The sequence below is a fragment of the Aplidium turbinatum genome, chromosome 1 (genome assembly GCF_918807975.1).
Source record: "Aplidium turbinatum chromosome 1, kaAplTurb1.1, whole genome shotgun sequence".
NCBI classification, from domain to species: Eukaryota; Metazoa; Chordata; class Ascidiacea; order Aplousobranchia; family Polyclinidae; genus Aplidium; species Aplidium turbinatum.
Genome location: NC_137472.1, coordinates 56,184,928 through 56,206,103, shown reverse-complemented (window position 1 = coordinate 56,206,103; position 21,176 = coordinate 56,184,928). Strand labels below are relative to the sequence as shown.

General features: G+C 38.9%; 1 protein-coding gene across 1 annotated transcript; it reads right to left on the bottom strand.

Moving 5' to 3' along the window:
* Positions 1-10,989: 10,989 nt before the first annotated feature.
* On the bottom strand, positions 10,990-11,799 carry LOC145767524 (uncharacterized). The gene is made up of 2 exons (XM_082579370.1): positions 11,727-11,799; positions 10,990-11,489 (listed from the first exon to the last, which is right to left on the bottom strand). Exons 1-2 carry the CDS (start codon positions 11,797-11,799, stop codon positions 10,990-10,992), a joined length of 573 nt encoding a protein of 190 aa, XP_082435496.1.
* Positions 11,800-21,176: the final 9,377 nt, after the last annotated feature.

Here is a 21,176-nt window from a genome sequence, read left to right as displayed (position 1 = left end):
TTTTTTTTGGAAAAGTTTTGATGCCTAACGTAGAGGCTACCTTATAGAGCGGGAGCCAGGTCGATTTATTTGACTGTCTGGGTCAGTAAGGTTTGACAAGTGTTTCTAGACTGAAATTTTGTGTAGATTTCAAAAATAAACTTCTTACTTGCACTAGCCTGACCGTTTTTGTTATATTAAGCATTTTCCGAGATGATACCTGTCAATATCGCTATATCCGTTAGGGTGCACCATTTGTCCCCCGACCTTTAACAAAAAGCCTGAACTTTTTTTGCTCATGAGGTTATCTTAGAAAACAACTTTTGCAAAGTTTCATTTTGATTGGACAAAGTTTAACCTCCCACCCGGCCATTTTCTAAGGGGACTAACGGCATTTTCTTCACATTATCGCCACTAGATGAAGCTGTTTACAAGATGCAACTGCATATTTACTTTGGAAACATACCCCCCTTCATTCTGCATAAGTAAAAAAAAATTATCTGAATTGGCCAATGGGAAGCAGAAATATGGGCAGTTTTGTACTCTCCCCTAGCGCAATACTGCCTCTAGTGGCCAAAAAATAACAACAATTATCTCCTTAAATGTTCATCCAATCGAAGCAAAACTGGTGTCTAACCCCCCATTTTCAAGGGTGGTGAGTTCATTTTTGCTGCTAGTTTTAAAGATTCTAGCCACTAGGTGGCAGAAAACCTGCTTTTCATAAGTTTAAGCTAACGTAACCGCTTGGACTTGACTTCAAATATGCAAAGTTTCAACAAATGCAACTCATTGAGATGTATATCATTGAAAACAAACAAAGAAAGAACAGTGCAACATCTATTGTAATTGTGATAGATATTGTACAGCAATAACACGAATTTCACATCATAAAGGTCACACAGGTAATGAAACAGTAAACTTGCAATTAGATTGTCAGATACCATGACGCTGAATCTATTTTCCTATTTCTTTGGTTTGGTAATTTTTTTCGAGAATTCTCTACTATTTGTAAAATGTTTTGGTATCGTTCTTCCTTGAGAGCAGTCCCATGAAAATCCTGGACCAGTTTGACTCCTCGCTATGCTGTGTCATTAACCACACTGATGTTATTCACAATTGTTTTTGCAATTTTGTAAGTCTCATTGTCATCCCAGCTTTCGATAGGTTCACTTAAAAATGCTGAGTCAATTTTCAAGATTTTAAAAAATGACCAAGAGTCTTCTCCAATATAGTCCTGGAGATCCCTGGATATGTCTGCTGGGAGTTCAGGAAAACAAGGTTTTCCAAATCCAGTGCCAAACCTTTTTGTGCACCCCCCGTCATTTTTAACCAAGATCATTTTTGTGCCATCAGTTCTTTGGTTGAGGTTTTCACACTCTGACTGAAAAAAGCCAACGGTACAAGCTCTTCTGTCAGATACCACATATGTTTTCCAAAACTTTTCAGAGCTACACCCGCAATGGCATCATCGATTGCTTGATAATTAAGGAAGGAGTGAATGAACAATTGGTAATTTTTTGGAACAGTTGATGGTTCAGGAGCAGTTAGCCACCACGGGATATAACAAAATACAACAAATTTCACAAAGCGGCGAAGTTTCAACAATTTTCTTCTGCTGCTACCCCTGTGTTGCATGCGGTCATCGATACAGCAGATGGTGATATGTCAAAAGTAAACTTCAGTCACACTACCACTGAGAGATATCGTGTTGAAGCAGTTCAAACAATCTCTGAAAGGATTGCAGGAACTTGGAAACCTCCATCAGTTGCCAACATCCATTGGGATGGTAAACTGATGGATACATTAGAAGGAATGAGAAAGTAGAAAGACTGCCAATCCTTTTGTCAGGAGTTGGAAGTACGAAGTTGCTAGGGGTACCAGCTATCCCACACAAATTTTCTGACCCCGTAGGTGAGCTCATAAAGGTATGGGACTGTAAAAGCAGCTTGTCTGGAATGGTGTTTGACACCACTAGCTCTAACGCTGGAGCTAAAACAGCTGCATGTGTGGCTTTGCAAAAGATTATTTCAAAACCTTTGCTTTGGTTTGCATGTCGTCAGCATATTGGTGAGATTGTGTTGACCCATGTTTGAGACACTTTACAAATTTAACCATCAAGGAGTCCTGAAATTACTATTTTCCAAAGGTTTAAGAAATGTTTCTCTGCCATTCCAGTAGCAGACAAAAACTTTGACTTTTTTGATATTTCACATGAGTTAGCTGAAAAAAGAGAAGAAATTGTTGAAATATGTAACAGACTTCTTGAACACCCAGTTAGCAGAGGAGACTACAAGGAGCTGGTTCTATTAACTCTTCTTTACCTTGGTGATGATAACACAAAAAAAAACTTTCAAATCATTCAACAGACCTGGTGCTTTGCACAAAGCGCGGTGGATGTCTAAGCTCTTATTCGCTATAAAGCTGGACTTACTGGGATCCAAAATATGTGATAATATGAAAGGTATGTGATCTTCAACATTAAGAAATTGTGCATTTTTGCTTCTAGGTCATATTCACCATTCTGTAGAGACCCGAAAGGTCGAAACAGCACTGTCCAGTGTCCATGGTTAATTAAGAAATTGTTTAATTAGATAAACAACATCAAACGAACATTAAATCAGCACAGACAAGAAATTGTAACAACCTTACCTTTTATGTAAATTTATCTGTGAATTAGACTAACGTTTGACACAGTAGACTACTGCAAACATATGATGAATAAATGATGTTATTGTTCAGGAAAAATCTTTGGAAGAGGTCATTGTTGAAACTTCGCCGCTTTGTGAAATTTGTTGTATTTTGTTATATCCCGTGGTGGCTAACTGCTCCTGAACCATCAACTGTTCCAAAAAATTACCAATTGTTCATTCACTCCTTCCTTAATTATCAAGCAATCGATGATGCCATTGCGGGTGTAGCTCTGAAAAGTTTTGGAAAACATATGTGGTATCTGACAGAAGAGCTTGTACCGTTGGCTTTTTTCAGTCAGAGTGTGAAAACCTCAACCAAAGAACTGATGGCACAAAAATGATCTTGGTTAAAAATGACGGGGGGTGCACAAAAAGGTTTGGCACTGGATTTGGAAAACCTTGTTTTCCTGAACTCCCAGCAGACATATCCAGGGATCTCCAGGACTATATTGGAGAAGACTCTTGGTCATTTTTTAAAATCTTGAAAATTGACTCAGCATTTTTAAGTGAACCTATCGAAAGCTGGGATGACAATGAGACTTACAAAATTGCAAAAACAATTGTGAATAACATCAGTGTGGTTAATGACACAGCATAGCGAGGAGTCAAACTGGTCCAGGATTTTCATGGGACTGCTCTCAAGGAAGAACGATACCAAAACATTTTACAAATAGTAGAGAATTCTCGAAAAAAATTACCAAACCAAAGAAATAGGAAAATAGATTCAGCGTCATGGTATCTGACAATCTAATTGCAAGTTTACTGTTTCATTACCTGTGTGACCTTTATGATGTGAAATTCGTGTTATTGCTGTACAATATCTATCACAATTACAATAGATGTTGCACTGTTCTTTCTTTGTTTGTTTTCAATGATATACATCTCAATGAGTTGCATTTGTTGAAATTTTGCATATTTGAAGTCAAGTCCAAGCGGTTACGTTAGCTTAAACTTATGAAAAGCAGGTTTTCTGCCACCTAGTGGCTAGAATCTTTAAAACTAGCAGCAAAAATGAACTCACCACCCTTGAAAATGGGGGGTTAGACACCAGTTTTGCTTCGATTGGATGAACATTTAAGGAGATAATTGTTGTTATGTTTTGGCCACTAGAGGCAGTATTGCGCTAGGGGAGAGTACAAAACTGCCCATATTTCTACTTCCCATTGGCCAATTCAGATAATTTTTTTTTACTTATGCAGAATGAAGGGGGGTATGTTTCCAAAGTAAATATGCAGTTGCATCTTGTAAGCAGCTCCATCTAGTGGCGATAATGTGAAGAAAATGCCGTTAGTCCCCTTAGAAAATGGCCTGGTAGGGGGTTAAACTTTGTCCAATCAAAATGAAACTTTGCAAAAGTTGTTTTCTAAGATAACTTCATAAGCAAAAAAAAGTTCAGGCTTTTTGCTAAAGGTCGGGGGACAAATGGTGCACCCTAACGGATATAGCGATATTGACAGGTATCATCTCGGAAAATGCTTAATATAACAAAAACGGTCAGGCTAGTGCAAGTAAGAAGTTTATTTTTGAAATCTACACAAAATTTCAGTCTAGAAACACTTGTCAAACCTTACTGACCCAGACAGTCAAATAAATCGACCTGGCTCCCGCTCTATTATGGTTTGCAAAGCGCAGTGCGCGTTGTTCGATCATAATAAACCTTGTTGTGACATCAGGAAGGCAACTTCATATTGTTGGCAAAAAGTTTGACAAATTTGCCAACCTTGTGCCAACACACACAACAAATGGCCAATGTTGGCCCAATAATCAATGTTTGCTGAGTTGTTGTGACACCAGGAAGATCATTCCTTCTCAACAACTTTAGATCTCTTTGACTAAACGCGGTAGGTTTAAATTAAGCTGTAGGCTATATAGGCCAGCAGCGTTCTTCTTCGTGCGTAGCAAGAAACAAATCTATAAAGTGAACTATAAAAATCAACACAATGTCTATGATCATGTTATTATCAAATCATTCGTGAATTTTATTGGATTAAAGTTTTTAATAGCTAGTCAATCAATCATAACTACAACCATGACAATAATTAGCCCATCATAAATAAGTGCTAATGTTGGTAAATAAAAAAAAAACAAGTTTATTAAAACATTCTTCACTTATCGATTCTATAATTTAACAGTCAAACAAAATGAAAGTTACATTACCACAAAATTTGATTAAAAATTTTTAAGGGTGTTTGGTCCTTATAGTGCAATGAGCATCAACGTCTTTTTCGTTAATACTGAAATAAATCTTCATGACAATTCAGGAGTGAGTACTGTACAATATAAAGTAAGATATTTCGTGTAAGAAAATACCAGCTTTTATATTTTATACAGAATTAAAAACTAAATACATAGATTTTACATATTGGTAAAAGTGCAGTGATAACATGTATTGAAACTTAAAAAGCGTCAAGCTATAGCAATGTTGCACAAATGTACTGACTCCCAGGCAAATAGATTCAATCTCTTACATTAGAGTGGGATGGGATGGCGCAACATAAAGCGGTGAGATGGCGCAACGGATAAGGCGTTGGCTTTCCGATTATGCAAACCTGGTTCGACTCCGGCTTAAACTGGTTGTTGAAAAACACCGCTCACCTCTACCCAGGGTATAATAAATTGGGTGGGAGTAGTTGCTGAAGTAAAGGCGCCGAGAGAAAGGAACTGGCCACCCTACCCTCCTTAGTGCCGAAGGCTTAGTATAATGAGAACCTTATCTTCTCATTCCCCAAAGCTCAGTACCTGAGTATGGGACCTTTACCTTATGCAATTGATTGAGTTTCGCTTTTAGCAGCATGATGATGATGGCTTATGAGCGATCTTTCCAGGCTAGATTGGAGGGCAGGAAATCTTCAGCCACTCAGCAGTCTCGTCGTCCAGGACCCTCAGACCATGCGCAGTTGCGCACCGTGTGGAGGCCGGTGGGTTAGGCAGTGGTGTATGACATGGTCTGCGGTCTGTTCCGTGGCACCACACTCGCATTCTGATGAAGGAGCCAGGCCCCACTTGTGCATGTCCGAACGACAGCGGCCGAGGCCGTCGCAGGCGGTTAAGCCTGACCCACGCAAGCCTTGCAAGGGACATCCCTGGTGGACGGGGATCGGCGTCGGGTATGAAGTCACGGAGCGTGGAGGTGTGATTTTGCCACTCCGTGTTCCACATGTGGTTCGTCCAGTGTGCCGCACTTAAACCAAGTTCTTCTGCGTTCTTAAAGGCATACTAAAGGAAAATTTCAAACCGGAATTAAGCATTAAAATGAGTAAACTGAACATTCAAGAATACATTTCAAAAACAATTACCGAAAAAAATTTGTTTTTAATGGCGCTGGCAAGGCCCAAAGTCCAGAGTTTCATTTTTTTTCTTTTTTTTCAAAATGACCAAAACGTGCAAACACTGCTCGAGAATACGTCATAAAGGCCAGCAATAACAAAAGCCACGTTACCAATCTGATGTTTTGAGCAAACTGTCTGCTGTTTTGATGTTAAAATGTGCTGTTTTGATGTAAATACATACATAGCCTACAGTCAAATCGCCCGCAGTAACAATTATTGCGTGATCGGTTGATTGCTAGCCTTTATGACGTAGACTGCACAGTCGCACGCTTCGTTGCTCAGGCCCAGTGCTGTGTCAAGGGGGGGGCCAAGGGAGCCCGGCCCCCGGGCCCACCATCTCAGGGGGCCCACAAGTAATAGACTTTTGCGCGTCAGTGGCATGTTTTTTAGCTGCTAAAGTTTACTGCGTGTACTTCCATTGAGAAGATAGTTTAGGTCCGGTACCAATGAGATGCCGGGCCTGGGCCCTTATACCAAAGTATCTCAAAAATCACCATATTATCTTGAATCAAAGTTAAAATAGGCTGCGACAACATTAGTAAAATCATTTGTATTTGAAACAAAACAGGTTGGTTGCAATTGAATACTTAAAATCAAGAAGGGCCCAATTTCCACAAAGGTGTGTTTAAAATAAATGTGTTGTAGTTATTTTGTGATGGAATTTCAAGGGGCCCACAGGTAATAGACTTTTGCGTTTCAGTAACAATGTGTTTTTTAGCTGTTAAAGTTTACTGCGTGTAGCCTACTTGTCCATTAAGAAGATAATTTAGGCCCGGTACCAATGAGATGCTGGGCCCTTATACCAAAACATCTCTAAAAACACCACATTACGGTATCTTAAAGAAAAGTTAAAATATGACAACATTAGTAAAATTACCTGTATTTGAAATAAAACAGGTTGGTTGCAATTGAATACTTGAAGTCAAGACGGGCCCAATTCCCACAAAGATGTGTTTTAATTATTTTGGTTGTTTATTTTTTCGTATTTTGTGGTAGAACTTTGGAATTGGCAACTATTGAACTGAAACCACTTTATACACTGGTAAAATCACCATACTTTGTATTTTGTAAGCTACTGTTGAACCACGAAGTAGACAGCTCATTTTAAAATGATTGTCATAAATGGGCAAATTATATAAGACATTTGCATAACTTAATTGCAATGCCTTGTCTAAATTTTGCAAAAGCATAGATTGAAACCTTTCTTTAGCATACCCGGTAAGGTGAAAGCGTTCATGTTTTGTAGGTTAGCTTCTCTTTAGCATAAACTTTAAGAGTGAGATACGATTGATTTTGAAGTCTGCCAATAACTAAACAAGACACATAAAATACTATTTGTAATACTGGACTAGCTGAAAGTTTGGTTGGTCTATTGATATCCCTTTTAACAATACAGTATTTTTCTACATCTACTGGTATAACTTGCAAGGTATATAAAAGTCTTTTTTGAAGTGTCATAAGCTGCATTAAGGCTGTTGCACTTTTAGCTTAACGTTTTGGTTTCACAGGGTGTTTTGTTTTCTTAAGCTAACTTCAAAGTGAATGTTACTGGTTTACAACTGGTAGTCTAGTTCTAGAATGGTGTAACCTTGCTATGTACCAAGATTTCATTCAGCATTTCATAAAGAAGATGTCTTGTTTGAACTAGCGACATTCTTGCTTTGAACATTTCAGATTTATAAACAAAACTCTCAAAGAGGAATTCTTTGAAATGGCTGACCATGGAGGTTTGTCAGAACCAAGCAAACTTTGCTTTGCCATTATTGCCACTGAAGTACATTCGTTCACTATGATTACCAATGGTGCAGACGTGCTGCAAAAGTTTTGCAGAAGTTCCAAACAAGGGAATGTTTTTCTCAAAGCTCTTTGCATAGTTTTTTTTTTTTCAAAAGTTATGTTGAGCCAAATGTTAAACCTTGAATGTACCAGAAACCATGAAGCATTTAATGGGATCTTTACCCATGACTTTAATTGCTGTGTGATAAAGTGACCAGCAGGCCACAAGCTGAAGAACGACCACCAAAAGTAAGGCAAACAATTCAAAAACTGACCTCAAAGGTCAGCAAGTAATAAGCGGACATTGAGTAGTGTAATAATCAATTCACCTGCCTTTAGATGTAGGCCATAAAAATGTTTGTCTTATTTGTAGCCTATTCCATTTCTGCAGTCATATTTTGTTTACTGCTAAAAAATTGTAAACAGTAAATAAAATAGCAATTCTCATAGATTAATTAGCATTTCATTTTTAGCATTTACAATCCCGTAATTATAAATATCCCTGACTTTACAGAGGTACCTATCAGCAAGTGTAACCAGCATACATTTAGATACCAGTATAATAAGTATTTTATGACAGTTGCCAGGATTTTGTTTGTGATTTCAAATCGTTGCTGCTTTATATATATTTCATTTCTTTCATTCCAAGCAAAGATGAAGCTATAACTTGACAGACCTGTGTTTACTATAAGTTATATTTCTGCTGTGTTCTGTACACTGCTGGGTTGATGGTTGTTTATGAAGTTATAAAAGTTTAACTAGGTAGTAGTTATTGTGCAGTAAGCATTACAACATTTCATTAAGCACCAGTAACCTATGAAGGCTTTCTGAGTACTGCAAAGTTGTCAGTGAGTAATGAAGCTGTTAGACCTTACCTAGAAACCTCTTAACTAGTGTTGCACTGTAAATATTGCTCCCTTTTGTTAAAGTTTATAGTAATTTTCTTAAATCAAATATAGTTATTACTATCTGAAGCCTTTACAAATTGTTTCACCTAACGGATCATCAGAAGGTCTGTAAAAACATGTAAACAGTAAAGAATCGATAATTCTGAAAAGATATTAAATATTACAACTGTAATTTAATCTGCCAAAAAAAATCTCTAAACCTGTACTTCCTGAGGAGATATTAAATATTACAACTGTAATTTAATCTGCAAAAAAAACCTCTAAACCTGAATTCCTGAAAAGATATTAAATATTATAACCGTAATCCAATCTGCAGAAAAAACTCCAGAACTACTAAGGACAGCCTCCATCCGCCACGATAAAGTTTCAATCAATTTGTCCCAGTGGAAACCAAGCAACATGATGGCAACATCTATGACATCACAAAGAAGCAAAATGCTTGTTATGATCGGCGCATCCTGTAGTAATCTGAACAGAATGAACAAAAATTGAATGAACAATTTTTGTTGCACTTCTAAACTGTTTTGCTATGTTATGGCTATACATTTAAAACTAATAGGTTAGTGAAATTTCAAATGCCAATTGTAATTTTTGGAAAAAATTGCTTTCAAATGTAACTAACCAATTTAAAATTCTCATAATTTTGTCTATTCTTGTTCGATATTAAAATTGTATGAACTCAATGTGATAAGCATGTCAAATTTTTATGCTAACTTCTACTGTGTGATATAAGATCTGGGTTGAATGACCCCTACGCTTCATGACCGTTGCCAGTATGTTTAGAAATCGTTAACACTTTTGGCTTTCATTGCAAGTAAAGGTGTAGCTATGACTTGATAGACCTGTGTTTGCTCTTATTTACATTTGTATTATTTTCTCAACTGGTGAGAAAGTCTAGTGAAGTGAACCACCTTTTCATATCAGTGCAGTTAACATACACACTATATTATCATAAGTCTGCTTGCCGATAAGGGGCCCAAAATTATTTTGGCCCCGGGGCCCACCAAGGGCTTAACACAGCACTGCTCAGGCCAATCTCATTTTGAAAGCTCTGACAAAAGCACGCCCACAATGGTGGTCAGACCGCAATGGGGCAAAATTTTATTGAAAATCGTTTTATGGTAGCATGTTAAACACAAAGAACGTGGAAAATCGCCAAGTCAGGTTTTTCCTTTAGTACCCCTTTAAGAAGTTGTTGTGCGGCAGGCACAAAGGGACGTCTTGATTTCAGCCGCTGCTTTATAGGTGGTGGTTTCTTGAATGTTGCATGGAGGAGATGGTCGGGGTCCAAAGCGCGGCGAGCGAGAGAAATCGTGGCTCCTTTACGGCGTAGCTCAGTGGGTTGGATGCCTGCTAGGATGGGTAGGCAGTCCGTTGGAGTGGGACGCAGGCATCCAGTCACAGCGTATAGGAGTATTTAGCAGCATGATCGTTGCTTACTTCACTGTGTAGATTCTAACGATCTTTTTAAGCCTGATGCTGCGAGTTAGTTGTGGCAATATCAAATTACACGAGCTTTCGGAACACAGTTCCCTAGTCATGTGCTATGACGAATGGTGTTGAATTCAGTGAGTGGTTCTTTCATGTGGCTCTTTGGTTTAGCTTGAGGCTGCCGGCTGTTGAGTTTCTGTGCTGTTAGGCGCTATTGTTGTGAAATTTTGTTGAATCAGTTGTTAGTAGATTAGGTGACGTAGTTCTTCCCTTTCGGCACGGTCGTTGATTTTTGGATTTTGCCTGCTGATGAATATGGCCTCTTTGAAACGTAATTGTACCGCGTCATTTTCTCTGGTAATAATTTTAAATTCAAAGTCGGCGTGGCACTGTTGTTGATGATCAAAGACCGAACTTTTATCTGAACTAAGGTGTTTTTTGATGCGGGAGTTGAGTGGGCGGATCGTGCTGCCTATAGCTTTCCCTGCATTTTTTGCATGTGATCTTGTAGACACAGTTATTGGTGGTACACATGTCGTCGTTCCGTAGTTGGCAGCTTTGCAGCCGGCAAGGTTCGGATTTTTGTGGTTTTTTAAGTGCGTTTCGGAGGGTTCGTGAGCGTCGAAAGAGGCGAACTGGCAAGTCCAGGTCTTTGAAGATTTTCTTTATTTTACGATCCGCGTCGTCGCTCGTATAAGGAAATTCGAAATGTATTGGGTTGTATGGTGTCTGAGGTGGGGGTTGTCTGCTTTATCGGTGTCGTCGTCTGGGTAGTTGCTTAAGAAAGTCCTTGGGGTATCCGTTTTCCCTGATTGTCTTTTCGAATTCAGTCAGGTGTGGTGCTGCTTTATTGGGTGAATAACATCTATCCCTTCTTCACTGTATTTCGTTTAAGAGTATGGTCTTCTTAGTGCTTGTGGGTAGGACCGAGTCGAAGTGTGGGAGTAGTTTTGCCTTTGCTTTTTTCTGGTAGAACTCGTGGTGGACTGTGCCGTCTTTGTCGATTTTTATGGTGAAAGCCAGTAGTGAGATGGTGTTGTCTGCTGTTAGTAATTCTATTTCAAAGTTGATGGCTGGGTGCGCTTGGTTGAGAGCATTTTGGATGGCTAAGGCTTCCTTATTGTTGACTGTCAGCAAGAATGTGTCGTCAACGTATCGTCTGTAGAGAGTGAGGTTTGTCTGGTTCCACAATGTCTGCTTTTCAAGGGTGTCCATGAAGAGGATGGCGAGGACTCCAGATATGGCGTTTCCCATTGGTAAACCGTCAACTTGGCTATAGAACTTCTCCTTGAATGTGAAGACATTGTTCTGAAAGATAATCTCGAGAAGGGAACCGATCTCTTCAGGGTGGAACGGGCTGCAGATTTGTGTTCTTCCTATTGAGAGTTTTTGGATTACGTTGTTCGTCGCTTCCTAAGGGGAAATGGAGGTGTACATTGCTGTCACATCCAGGCTGAAGGGGAAGTTAAATCTTCTCAGGGTATTTTGTGGCATGTCTCTAAGTTGGTTGAGTAGTTCTTGACTGTTTGTAAGGTGTGCCGGAACGTCTTTCAATAGGGGGTTGAGTAGGCTGCAGACTAGGTGTGACAGTTTGGCGGCTGGTCCGTTTGTACTTGAGACAATTGGACGAATCTTGATGTCAGGTCCTTCTTTGTGAGTCTTGATCAGGTGGTAGAACCGTGGCATACCTTTTCCTTACATTAGAGTGCTGATTTTATTTACGCATTTGATTTCATCGGCATAAAACAAAATGTTTCAAATTGTTTTTAAATTTTACCATGAGAATTATTAATGCAGTTGATACTTTTTTGTCTAACTAAACACAACAAAGTAATGACAGTTACTTAGAATAACACCAAACTAAAAGTCTAAGCTACTATATTGTGTAACTGATTACAAATAGTTAGTACAAGCGTTTGTAAAATTGAAATTTTAATTGAATTTTACTACTGATTATACTACTTAGAATTTTTCTACTGAGTATTGATTTATGTTATTAATTAATAGAATAATAGATATATTTTCGAAAGTTGATATTGATCAATACTTTAGATTCTTCCACTCATCGAACTTCGTCTTACAATCATCTTTCAACTCCTTGCAGTAAACCTCCAACACTACATCCTGTGATCATAAATTACATCATTTAGTCTTAAAATAAAAAAGTAACATGAAGCAATAAAAATGGCATAAAAAATTTTGCTTTGTATAACACACCACCCAGCTTCATCCAATCCTCGTTGCATAAGTAGCCAAATCCGACTTGAATAAATCGGTGATGAACTGTTTTATTTGAATCAACAACGCACGAGATAATTGAAACGGCGAGAAGAACACAATAAACATAGCCAGGTCAGAGACTTTAAAGAACCGGCCTGCCACGCCCGCGGAGCGGCGTGATTATGGGGTGGTGATGCACCCGGAAGGGAAGTCCACCAGCTTAGGTCGCGGGAGCCAAGCAAGGGAGTCTAGGTACCTGTGGAATGAAAGTGTGGGTCGAAAATTTTGTGCGACTCGTCCGCAAAATTTAGAATGGCGGAACGGGCCAGGGAGACGGGCTTAGCTTTCCGCAAACGCAAAGAGGTCAGCTCACGACGGGCCGGGCGGCCCGTCGTGTGAGGCGACTGGTACCGACAGAAGTTTTAAAGCCGGGCAGCGCCCACGTCGCCATCACGTGACCGTAACACAGGTACGCTTGACTCCTATACCCGGTCTGCCCGTAGGCAGAGCGGATAAACTCTGGGGTCTCCCACGAGAAAGAGAAGCTTAGCTACAAGGACAATTTAAGTGCTCGTGCGAGACAAAAACTATATAAAATTCTGGAGCAAAGGCTCAATTGATTGGTGTAAAAAAAAGAAGATAGGTGGGAATATACTGTAGACTTTACCTACTGGAAAAGTGTTGACGTTGAACCAACGAGCACGGATGTGCACTGGCCAGACGTTGGGGCAGGTTCGCCCAGCTGGGTCGGAAGGACTAGCGATCGAAGCGTAGATATGTCTAGGCTACGTTACCAGGAAAAATATAGATGGGATGAAACTTTGGAGGTTGATCGGAAAATCATGTTTATCGTTGTATTAAAAGCAACGCAAAGTTGATCCGAGCGGGCAAGAGCAGCATATCAGGAGAAGGTAGTGTGTGATATTTTCAAATATTGGAAGATGAAAATACAGATCCAGTGTTGTTATTGACAATAAGTAATTGATAGATGATATGAGTCCATTCACGATATGCAATATATACTTAGGCCTAATTCATATATTACTTTTTTTTATTGATGATGATTGTATTCTTCATTGAGCTGCAGCTTGCTGATGAAACGACAATTGTTTACAGATGAATTGATACTGAAACAATGGATTTAACATACTATGACGTCACACAATTACTGGCAGATTTTGAGGTTTGCTGTCTTGCGCGCTCGGTTGCTTACTGCAGAGCTTCTGCTGTAGGGGAATTGAGCTTCTGATCACTGGAATCGTCTTTTCTATGACGTAGCCCCTTGGGTGGCTCATTGGTACCACTTGCTGAGCATGCGGCTACGCTTGTCACTAATAGAACTTAGTCAAAGCTAGAGTAAACTAGTTTATAATAAGTTATTCAGCAGCTATAATTTTGCAGTTTTTTTGCAATTCTTTGTTGTGATAAATAAAAACATGTGTTTATTGAGAAAATATATGAAACGAATAGAAACAGTGTAAAAAAAGTAAAAGAACGTTAAAATAACGATTAAAAAATCAAAGATTAAAAGATCGTTTTTCATGATGCGCAGTCTTAACACTTTATAATCATTTAAAAATTAAAGAAAATCAACAAAAAAAACCCAAGAAAAATAGAGTAATAAAGTGAAACTTTTAACATTTATATGAGTAATATCCCGTTAAGTGCACAATTAATATTTGCAACTCGCGTTACTATGCGCATTTGACAACTATCAGTATTTTTCCTCCCATTATTACTTCGTAGAGTGTTGTGGAGTCCGCAGCGCAACAAGCTTTTCTTTTAATTCTGTTTGCTTCCTTTTGTGTTCTTGACTGTTTCTGATAATTCATTATTGGACTATACTTTACTTACAGTATAGTGAAAGCGAATGGGTCGAACACATCGAACACCAATGACCGCAATACGCACTTAACAGGTTAAAACGAAAAATAGCCTAGACGGTTGCAATGATGTGGTTTGGCCTCGGTAAATTCAAAGGGAAATTGCATTTTTCCTTTGTGCATTTATGTTGAACTGCTATTATTTCATTTATAGGAGTAGGGAGAGTTTAGTTTTTTGGAGTGCAAAAAATCCTTGCCCAAATGTAACCTAATTAATTGGCCCCAAATATTTTTAGCAACAAAGCATACACCAGCATCTGATCAAAAAATTCTAAACTGCTACCGATAGTCTGGTAAATACTGTAAATGTAATTAGTAGGGCCATTTAAAGTCATTAAAGTCATATTTTTTTCTATGCATCAGTAAGTCGTGAAATCAATTTTAACGCAAAAAACGCATCCCTATGAGGTATATTAAGAAAGTTATGAAGTCATATAAAGTCATATTTTCCTGGTTAGGTCATAAATCAGCTTTTTAAGTTATACAGTCATATTTTTGAGTTATAAAGTCATACCATTGTACACTTTAAATAAAAAATACCAATTTAAGCGGTAAAACAATTAAGCACTAAGAAAGTAAGGCAATTTCTGATTGAACGAAGGCAAACTGTAGGATTAGCCTACATAACACTTACAGTCACAGACCTATATTTTATGAGGTCACACATTGAGGTCAACTTAATACTCAAAATGAAAAGTTGTACGTACTGTACACCATCAAAGAGGCCCATGCTGATCTAAATGCCCTTGATTTCGGAAAAGATCCGCTTGAGCTCAAAAATTACATTAAGAAGCGATTGGACAAAAACGATGTGAAACAAATTATGGAGCTACAAAGACAAGACATTTCACCAGCGCTTTATACAAAACTGCAGAAGTGTCAACCCACATCAGAGTCTGTGGAGCGCTCATTTTCCTTACTAAAGTCATTTTTACGTCCAAATCGTAACTTCAAAGACTCTAACGTTCCACACTACATGAAACTGGACTACAACAGTGGTTTAAAATAAAAATGGATGTGTATTACTGTTATGTTGCGTTTGTTTTACTCTTTAGTTCCGTGAGTGGCGTTGTTCGCATGTAAAAATAAACGATTTTCACATAAAGTCATATAAAATCATATTTTCCAAAAAATAAAGTCATATTATTGATTTTTTAAGGTCATATAAAAATGGCCCTAGTAATTAGTAAACCACCAGTATCGCCCAAACAATGAAAATCAGTATAACAATACTAATAATTCAATCAAGGAAAACATTTCACATCAATAAGATAATAATAAGCTTACATCTACTTCAAAATACAAATTGTCATAATGATCTAAAATCAAAGCTAAAAAGTTATTTTTAAAATTTTATAAACTAAACATGTAGACTACATTTTCAGTTGAGTATTTTGATATTGCAAGTTGTGTGTTCAAAGCACCACTTTCAAATTCAATATTCGGGCGCATTTCGATTAAGAAATATTTTTCATAAAATTTGCAAGCGGTTATAGGCAAATTGTTCGTAAACAGTTGTTCGTAAAACGATTGTTCGTAAACAGTTGTTGGTGAAATGAAATCCGTAAAACAATTCTTCGTAAAGCATGTTTTCGTATACATCAAATCTCAACTGCATGCACAAAGAAATGCTTTGGGAAGAATTGTTTTACAAAGCATTAATTTTACGAAGAATTGTTTACGAAGAATTGCTTACGAAGAATTGTTTTACGAAGAACTGTTTACGAAGAAAACGTCGGATACCTTTGCAAGCATCTGGATATTTTTAGATGTAGAAAATAAGTTGAAAAGTTGTTTCAAATCTTAAGAGCTAAACTTGCAGGATACAATTTCAGCGGAGCATGTTGATGTTGTGAGTTATGCGTTTGAAACATTCATTTCAAATTCAATATTGGGCACACTTCGATTAGGATATACTTTTCATATAGTCTAATTTGTAAACAATATTTTATTTTTTATCTTTTGCCCAAATTTCTCAAGTTTTCAACAAACTACACACGATGCCCTGCATTACTTTGACTTTCTGCTTGGCTTAGCGGATGTACTGATAATAAAAAACATAAAAAAATAAAGTCAGTTACAGTCACAGTCATTACTTTTGTGTGCAGCGTAATGTCATACATAGAGCTAGCATTTGTTGCAGAAAAATTTTATCTAAAAGCGCTTGCGAGCGTGTGTGTTAGCAAAGCCTTCTGGAAACAATTATGGCAAAAGCAAAAGACTATCACGTTGTTTGTCCATACACACCACCTGCAACCAACGCTGATAAAAACCAAAACAATGTCTATTCTTTTGATTTCCAAAGATGAAGAATATACGCATCATTGTGCTTCATCCAATTTTTGAAATTTTTATCAACTTCATTGTACAGTTCCGTCGTTTCGGAGCGTTCATCGTTCTTGAAAACCTTTCCTTTGTAGTAAACCTCCAACTCATATTCCTGTGTCAAACAATCAGGAAATTGAATGAATGATTCAGTTGTTAAACAACAGAATAGTTTATTTTTTATCCATTACCACAATCCATACAGCGAATTCGTTGCTGTATAACAGAAAGTCTTAAAAAGGTAACAATAACATGTCAACAAATTTAAATTTATGCATGAGATTTGTTAACGGGGAGTCTGTATGAGTTTGGAATGCTGATTTCAACTCTGCAGTCAGTTTCCTTTTGCATGTTCTTGTTTTCTTGCAATCGACAATTCAATTGTTTTCTATTTGTGGCATATTATATTTGGTGCTTGAGCGGTGGGATGGCACAGCGGATAAGACGTTCGCTTTCCAATCATGCAATCCTGGTTCGATTCTCACCTTATGCTGGTTGTTGAAATACACCGCTCACCTCTACCATGGTGTAATAAATCGGGTGGGCGTAGTTGCTGAAAGAAAGGCCGAAAGAGAAGAACTGGCCACCCTACTTGTTAGTGCCGAAAGTTTAGTATAATGAGAGTCTTTTCTTCTCATTCCAGGATGCTTGGATCAAGCATGGGATTCAGCTTTACCCTATTTATTGTTTAAAATTGATTTGCATCAAATAATTTGTATTTTTTCCAGGCCTTTTTTGTGTGCTTTATTTCCAGCTATTGTAAACATTAGCTACTCATGGATGATTAACTTGCACGTGGTGGAGTTTGATAGTGGATCCAGGGTTGCACTTGTTTACGTGCCTCCCTCCTTCCAAATGGAAAAAAAATAAACATCTGTAAATGTTCTCCTGCTTTTCCAAAAAATTTGTCGCTTTCTTTGTTCGCTCAAGCTCATTTTAACTTAACCGAAGCATTCGGTGCGCAGGGTTTCAGGAGAAAGAATTTAAGGGTAGAAATGATTTCTGAACTCAAAACCTAAAAAATATTGCAATAGGCTATTCCGAAAATAAAACCATCGCTCATTCAACTAGTCAACAATTATTAAATTGAGTCATTTCACTGTTTATAAAAATATGAGTTGAAATGTATTTCGAAATTTTACTAAAAGACTACACAACACTAAACAAACCTTGAAAAGATAAATTATTGAAATCTTTTTGTGGTCATAAAAAATATTTAAAACATAACTTCAATTTTAACTAAAACTAGTAACTCAGCCTTCTACGGAAATCCAGTTTTGGTTTGATAAACTTGGGCAAATACGAAGTGCATGTCTTTATGACCCAAATTGTTGCCTTAAGTGCATCACTAATTTAAATCAATCAGAACTTTTGCATAATGTGGAATTTTCGTGGAAATGGATAGGCCTATTAGTTTTTATTGATTAACAAAATAAAGTAACTTTAGCGAGTTTAAGGGGAAAGCTGTCATCACTGTTTTGGCTTCGCTGAGCTTCAATCTCCATATCTGGTGTTATGTCAAAAGTGTCGACATGTCCTAGTTTAGAAAACCTTCTAATGTTTCTCAGTCATTCGACAGATGAAGAATGGCCAAGTCATCGACATAGGCGTACTTTGCGTACACCGTGTTTGGCAGTTCGTGGGTGTAGATGTTAAACAGAAGAGGAGCCAGGACAGATCCCTGAGGGACGCCATTTTTAAGGCGTCAGAGCCTGCTTAGTTTATCACTTCCGGTAGTGAGGGTAAAGCTTGTGTTGCAAATGAGCTCGCTCCATGATCATGCGGTCCATGTGCCTGTCCGGGAGCAGGTGGAGCAGTTTGCAGATGAGGCCTTGGTGCCATACGGTGTCGTTGGCGGCTGTGAGGTCAAGAAACACAGCACCGGCCTTCTTCTTTGTCTCAATAACGTCTTTGATGTCTTGAGTCATGAGAGTGACTTGTTCCACAGCAGATCTTCCACGTCGGAAACCAGCTTGCTCCCGGGTGAAAAGTAGATCTATAATTGGTTCGACTCAAGTGTAGATGACGTTCGAAGATCTTTGAAGATTTTAAAAGTGATGCAGAGAAGATATATTGGTCGATAACTCTTCGGGTCCTCATGTGGCTTATGAGGCTTAGGGTTCTCGACTACTTTGGCTCGTCTCCAGATTTTGGGGATTTTAAGTTGGCACAAGCAGAAAAACAGGAATTTGCGCACCAAAGACTTTATGGCGGTGCCAGCACGGAGTACAACTTTGGGGCAGATGTTATGGGACCAGGGGCCTTTTGGGGTTTGGTTGAGTGGAGAGCAGCGGTGAACTCATCCAATGTGAATTCACCGGAGATGCTTTCCTTATCTTATGTTAGAGTTTTCCAGAGATCAGACGTTTTCCTCTTTACAACTTTGGAGAACTTGCTGTCGCCTGTTTTATAGGTCCCGTTCTTCACTATTTGTGATGCGATACTATTGGCAGTAACGGGGCATTGTTGGAAAGAGCGTGCTGAACGGCCCGTAAGGTTGTTGACGGTACTTCATGCTATCCAGCTAAAGAAAGCGTGTGATGTCGAGAGTGTTGACAGTTTCTTTTCATCGCTTTAAGCCTGGTCTACACTACAAGCCCGAAAAGCGCAAACGCCTGCCTTGTCCAGCCTCGACTGACTAAAAACTGTCTACACTGGCAAATTTGATCTTGCGACCGGGTGCATTCAAGCGCTAACAATGTCACTTTCTGCTTGGTTACGTCAACTGGCTGGAAATTCGCCTTCAATTGATTTATACTTATCAATCAAACGCATCCATCACTGTACTGACACAGTGTAATAGGTCAACTAAAAATAATCTAGAATAGTATTGTAGACCTAGAGCTATCCTATAACTTGCACAGTTGAACACTGCAATCAATGCAAAGCTAGCAGGTAGGCCAACCCAAGTTTGACTGAAAGCCTGGTGGAGTGCTACCTGAACCTGACCAACAACTAAAGATAGTTTGAATGCGTCTAAGAGGTAGGACCACCATACTAGCTGGAAGGCCAACTTTAATCATACCAAAAGCCTAGTGAAGTGCCACCTTAACCAAACTAACAGCTAAGTAGGCCTATGTAAGACTTTTTTAAGCTTAACCTTTTAATTTTTATCTACACACACCAACTAACCTATTAACTGAAACAGAGTACCATCTTTCCAGAAAACTGAAACTGCCTTTCCACCAAAGTCCCACAAAATGCCAAGACCTGAGCTCAAACTAAATTCTGCGCCAGAACCTTGGTCAAGCGAATCTCTCCAGAGCGTAAAAAAAGCTCGCGATGACCAGACATTTTCAGGCCGACCGCGGCGCTGTTGCCGAGAGAAGCTTTGTGTTAAATAAACAAAGAATGCGCCACGCTCAGCTCAAAATATTTTGTAGTGTAGACCAGGCTTTAGTCTCCGTGAATCCAGCAGATTGAGCAGTCTTGTTGCAGCTGAGTTAGAGGCAGCACCTGGTGAGGCACGAAGATAGGAGCTGTACTTCTCCAGTAAACGCCTGTCAGGAGTAGAGCTGTCTGTGTCCATGCTTGCAAAGACCAGATCGGGGTTTTTACCCGTTTCCCAACGTCCGGACCAGAAGCTGGCTGGATCTATTGAGTAGTAAAGAAAGGCGAGGTAGTTATTCGCAGTCCAAGCACCCAGGCATTCTCCGTCGCTGCCGGTGTAATTGTAACCCCAGTCGATGTACTAGCAGTTGAAGTCGTCAGTGTAGATACTGGGCGGGGGAAATGCGGGTATAGATGATAGGTTCAGGCGTGAGGATGGTGGCTTGTATACATTGATGATGTTGTTATTTTTAATGCTCACGCAAACCCATTTTATTTCCTCATTGGCGGAGAAGTTTTCAAGCGTCCAGTTCAAGCTCTCATGGACAAACGTGGAAAGGCCATGCTTTCCGCTTAGGGTAGACCCAACTAGTGAGTATAGTGTGGAATTACTATAGCTTGTTTGCAGAGGTGCAGTGTGTCTCCTGGAGGAGAATGACAAGAACTCGGTTCTTATGAGCAAGCTGCTCAATCACATCGGTCTTGCTGGATGTGCTGATGCCTTTGGCGTTTAGCTGTCGGAGGATGGGACGACGATACTTGTCGACAGTGCAACAGGCGCGCTCTAAAAAGAGCGGTTCCCGTGAAGTCTTCTGAACATTCTAGGTTGAGGTTCAGTTTTGACAGTCTTCGTTTCTCATTTTCATGCTACTTACATAGGGAATCGTGTGAAGGTGACTGTTCTTCCGCTACTGGTTTAAATTGATTTGAATTTTTTTAGACCTCAGTTTTTCAGACGGAGATTTATCATTTTTTGGATGATTTTTTATTCGAAAGATATGCTTTTTGAAAATAGAATCTAGAAGGTTGTCGTTGAAAAGCGATTACATAAAAAAACTCTTCTGTTCAAGAACGTCAGACAATCACCCCAAAGAGCCTATCGAAGTAATTTTTCCAAAGGACCGGGCGCGGCTCAATTGCCTCCGTACAGGCATCGAATTACTCCGCTCCAGCGTTCACAAAGAAGATGGTACCATCAGCGATCTGTCTGTGCCACAATAAGGAACATAATAATTGCAGATCACATTCAACGCTGCCATCTATTATGCACTAAACAGTGTGCGTGGTCATGGACTTCTACATAGT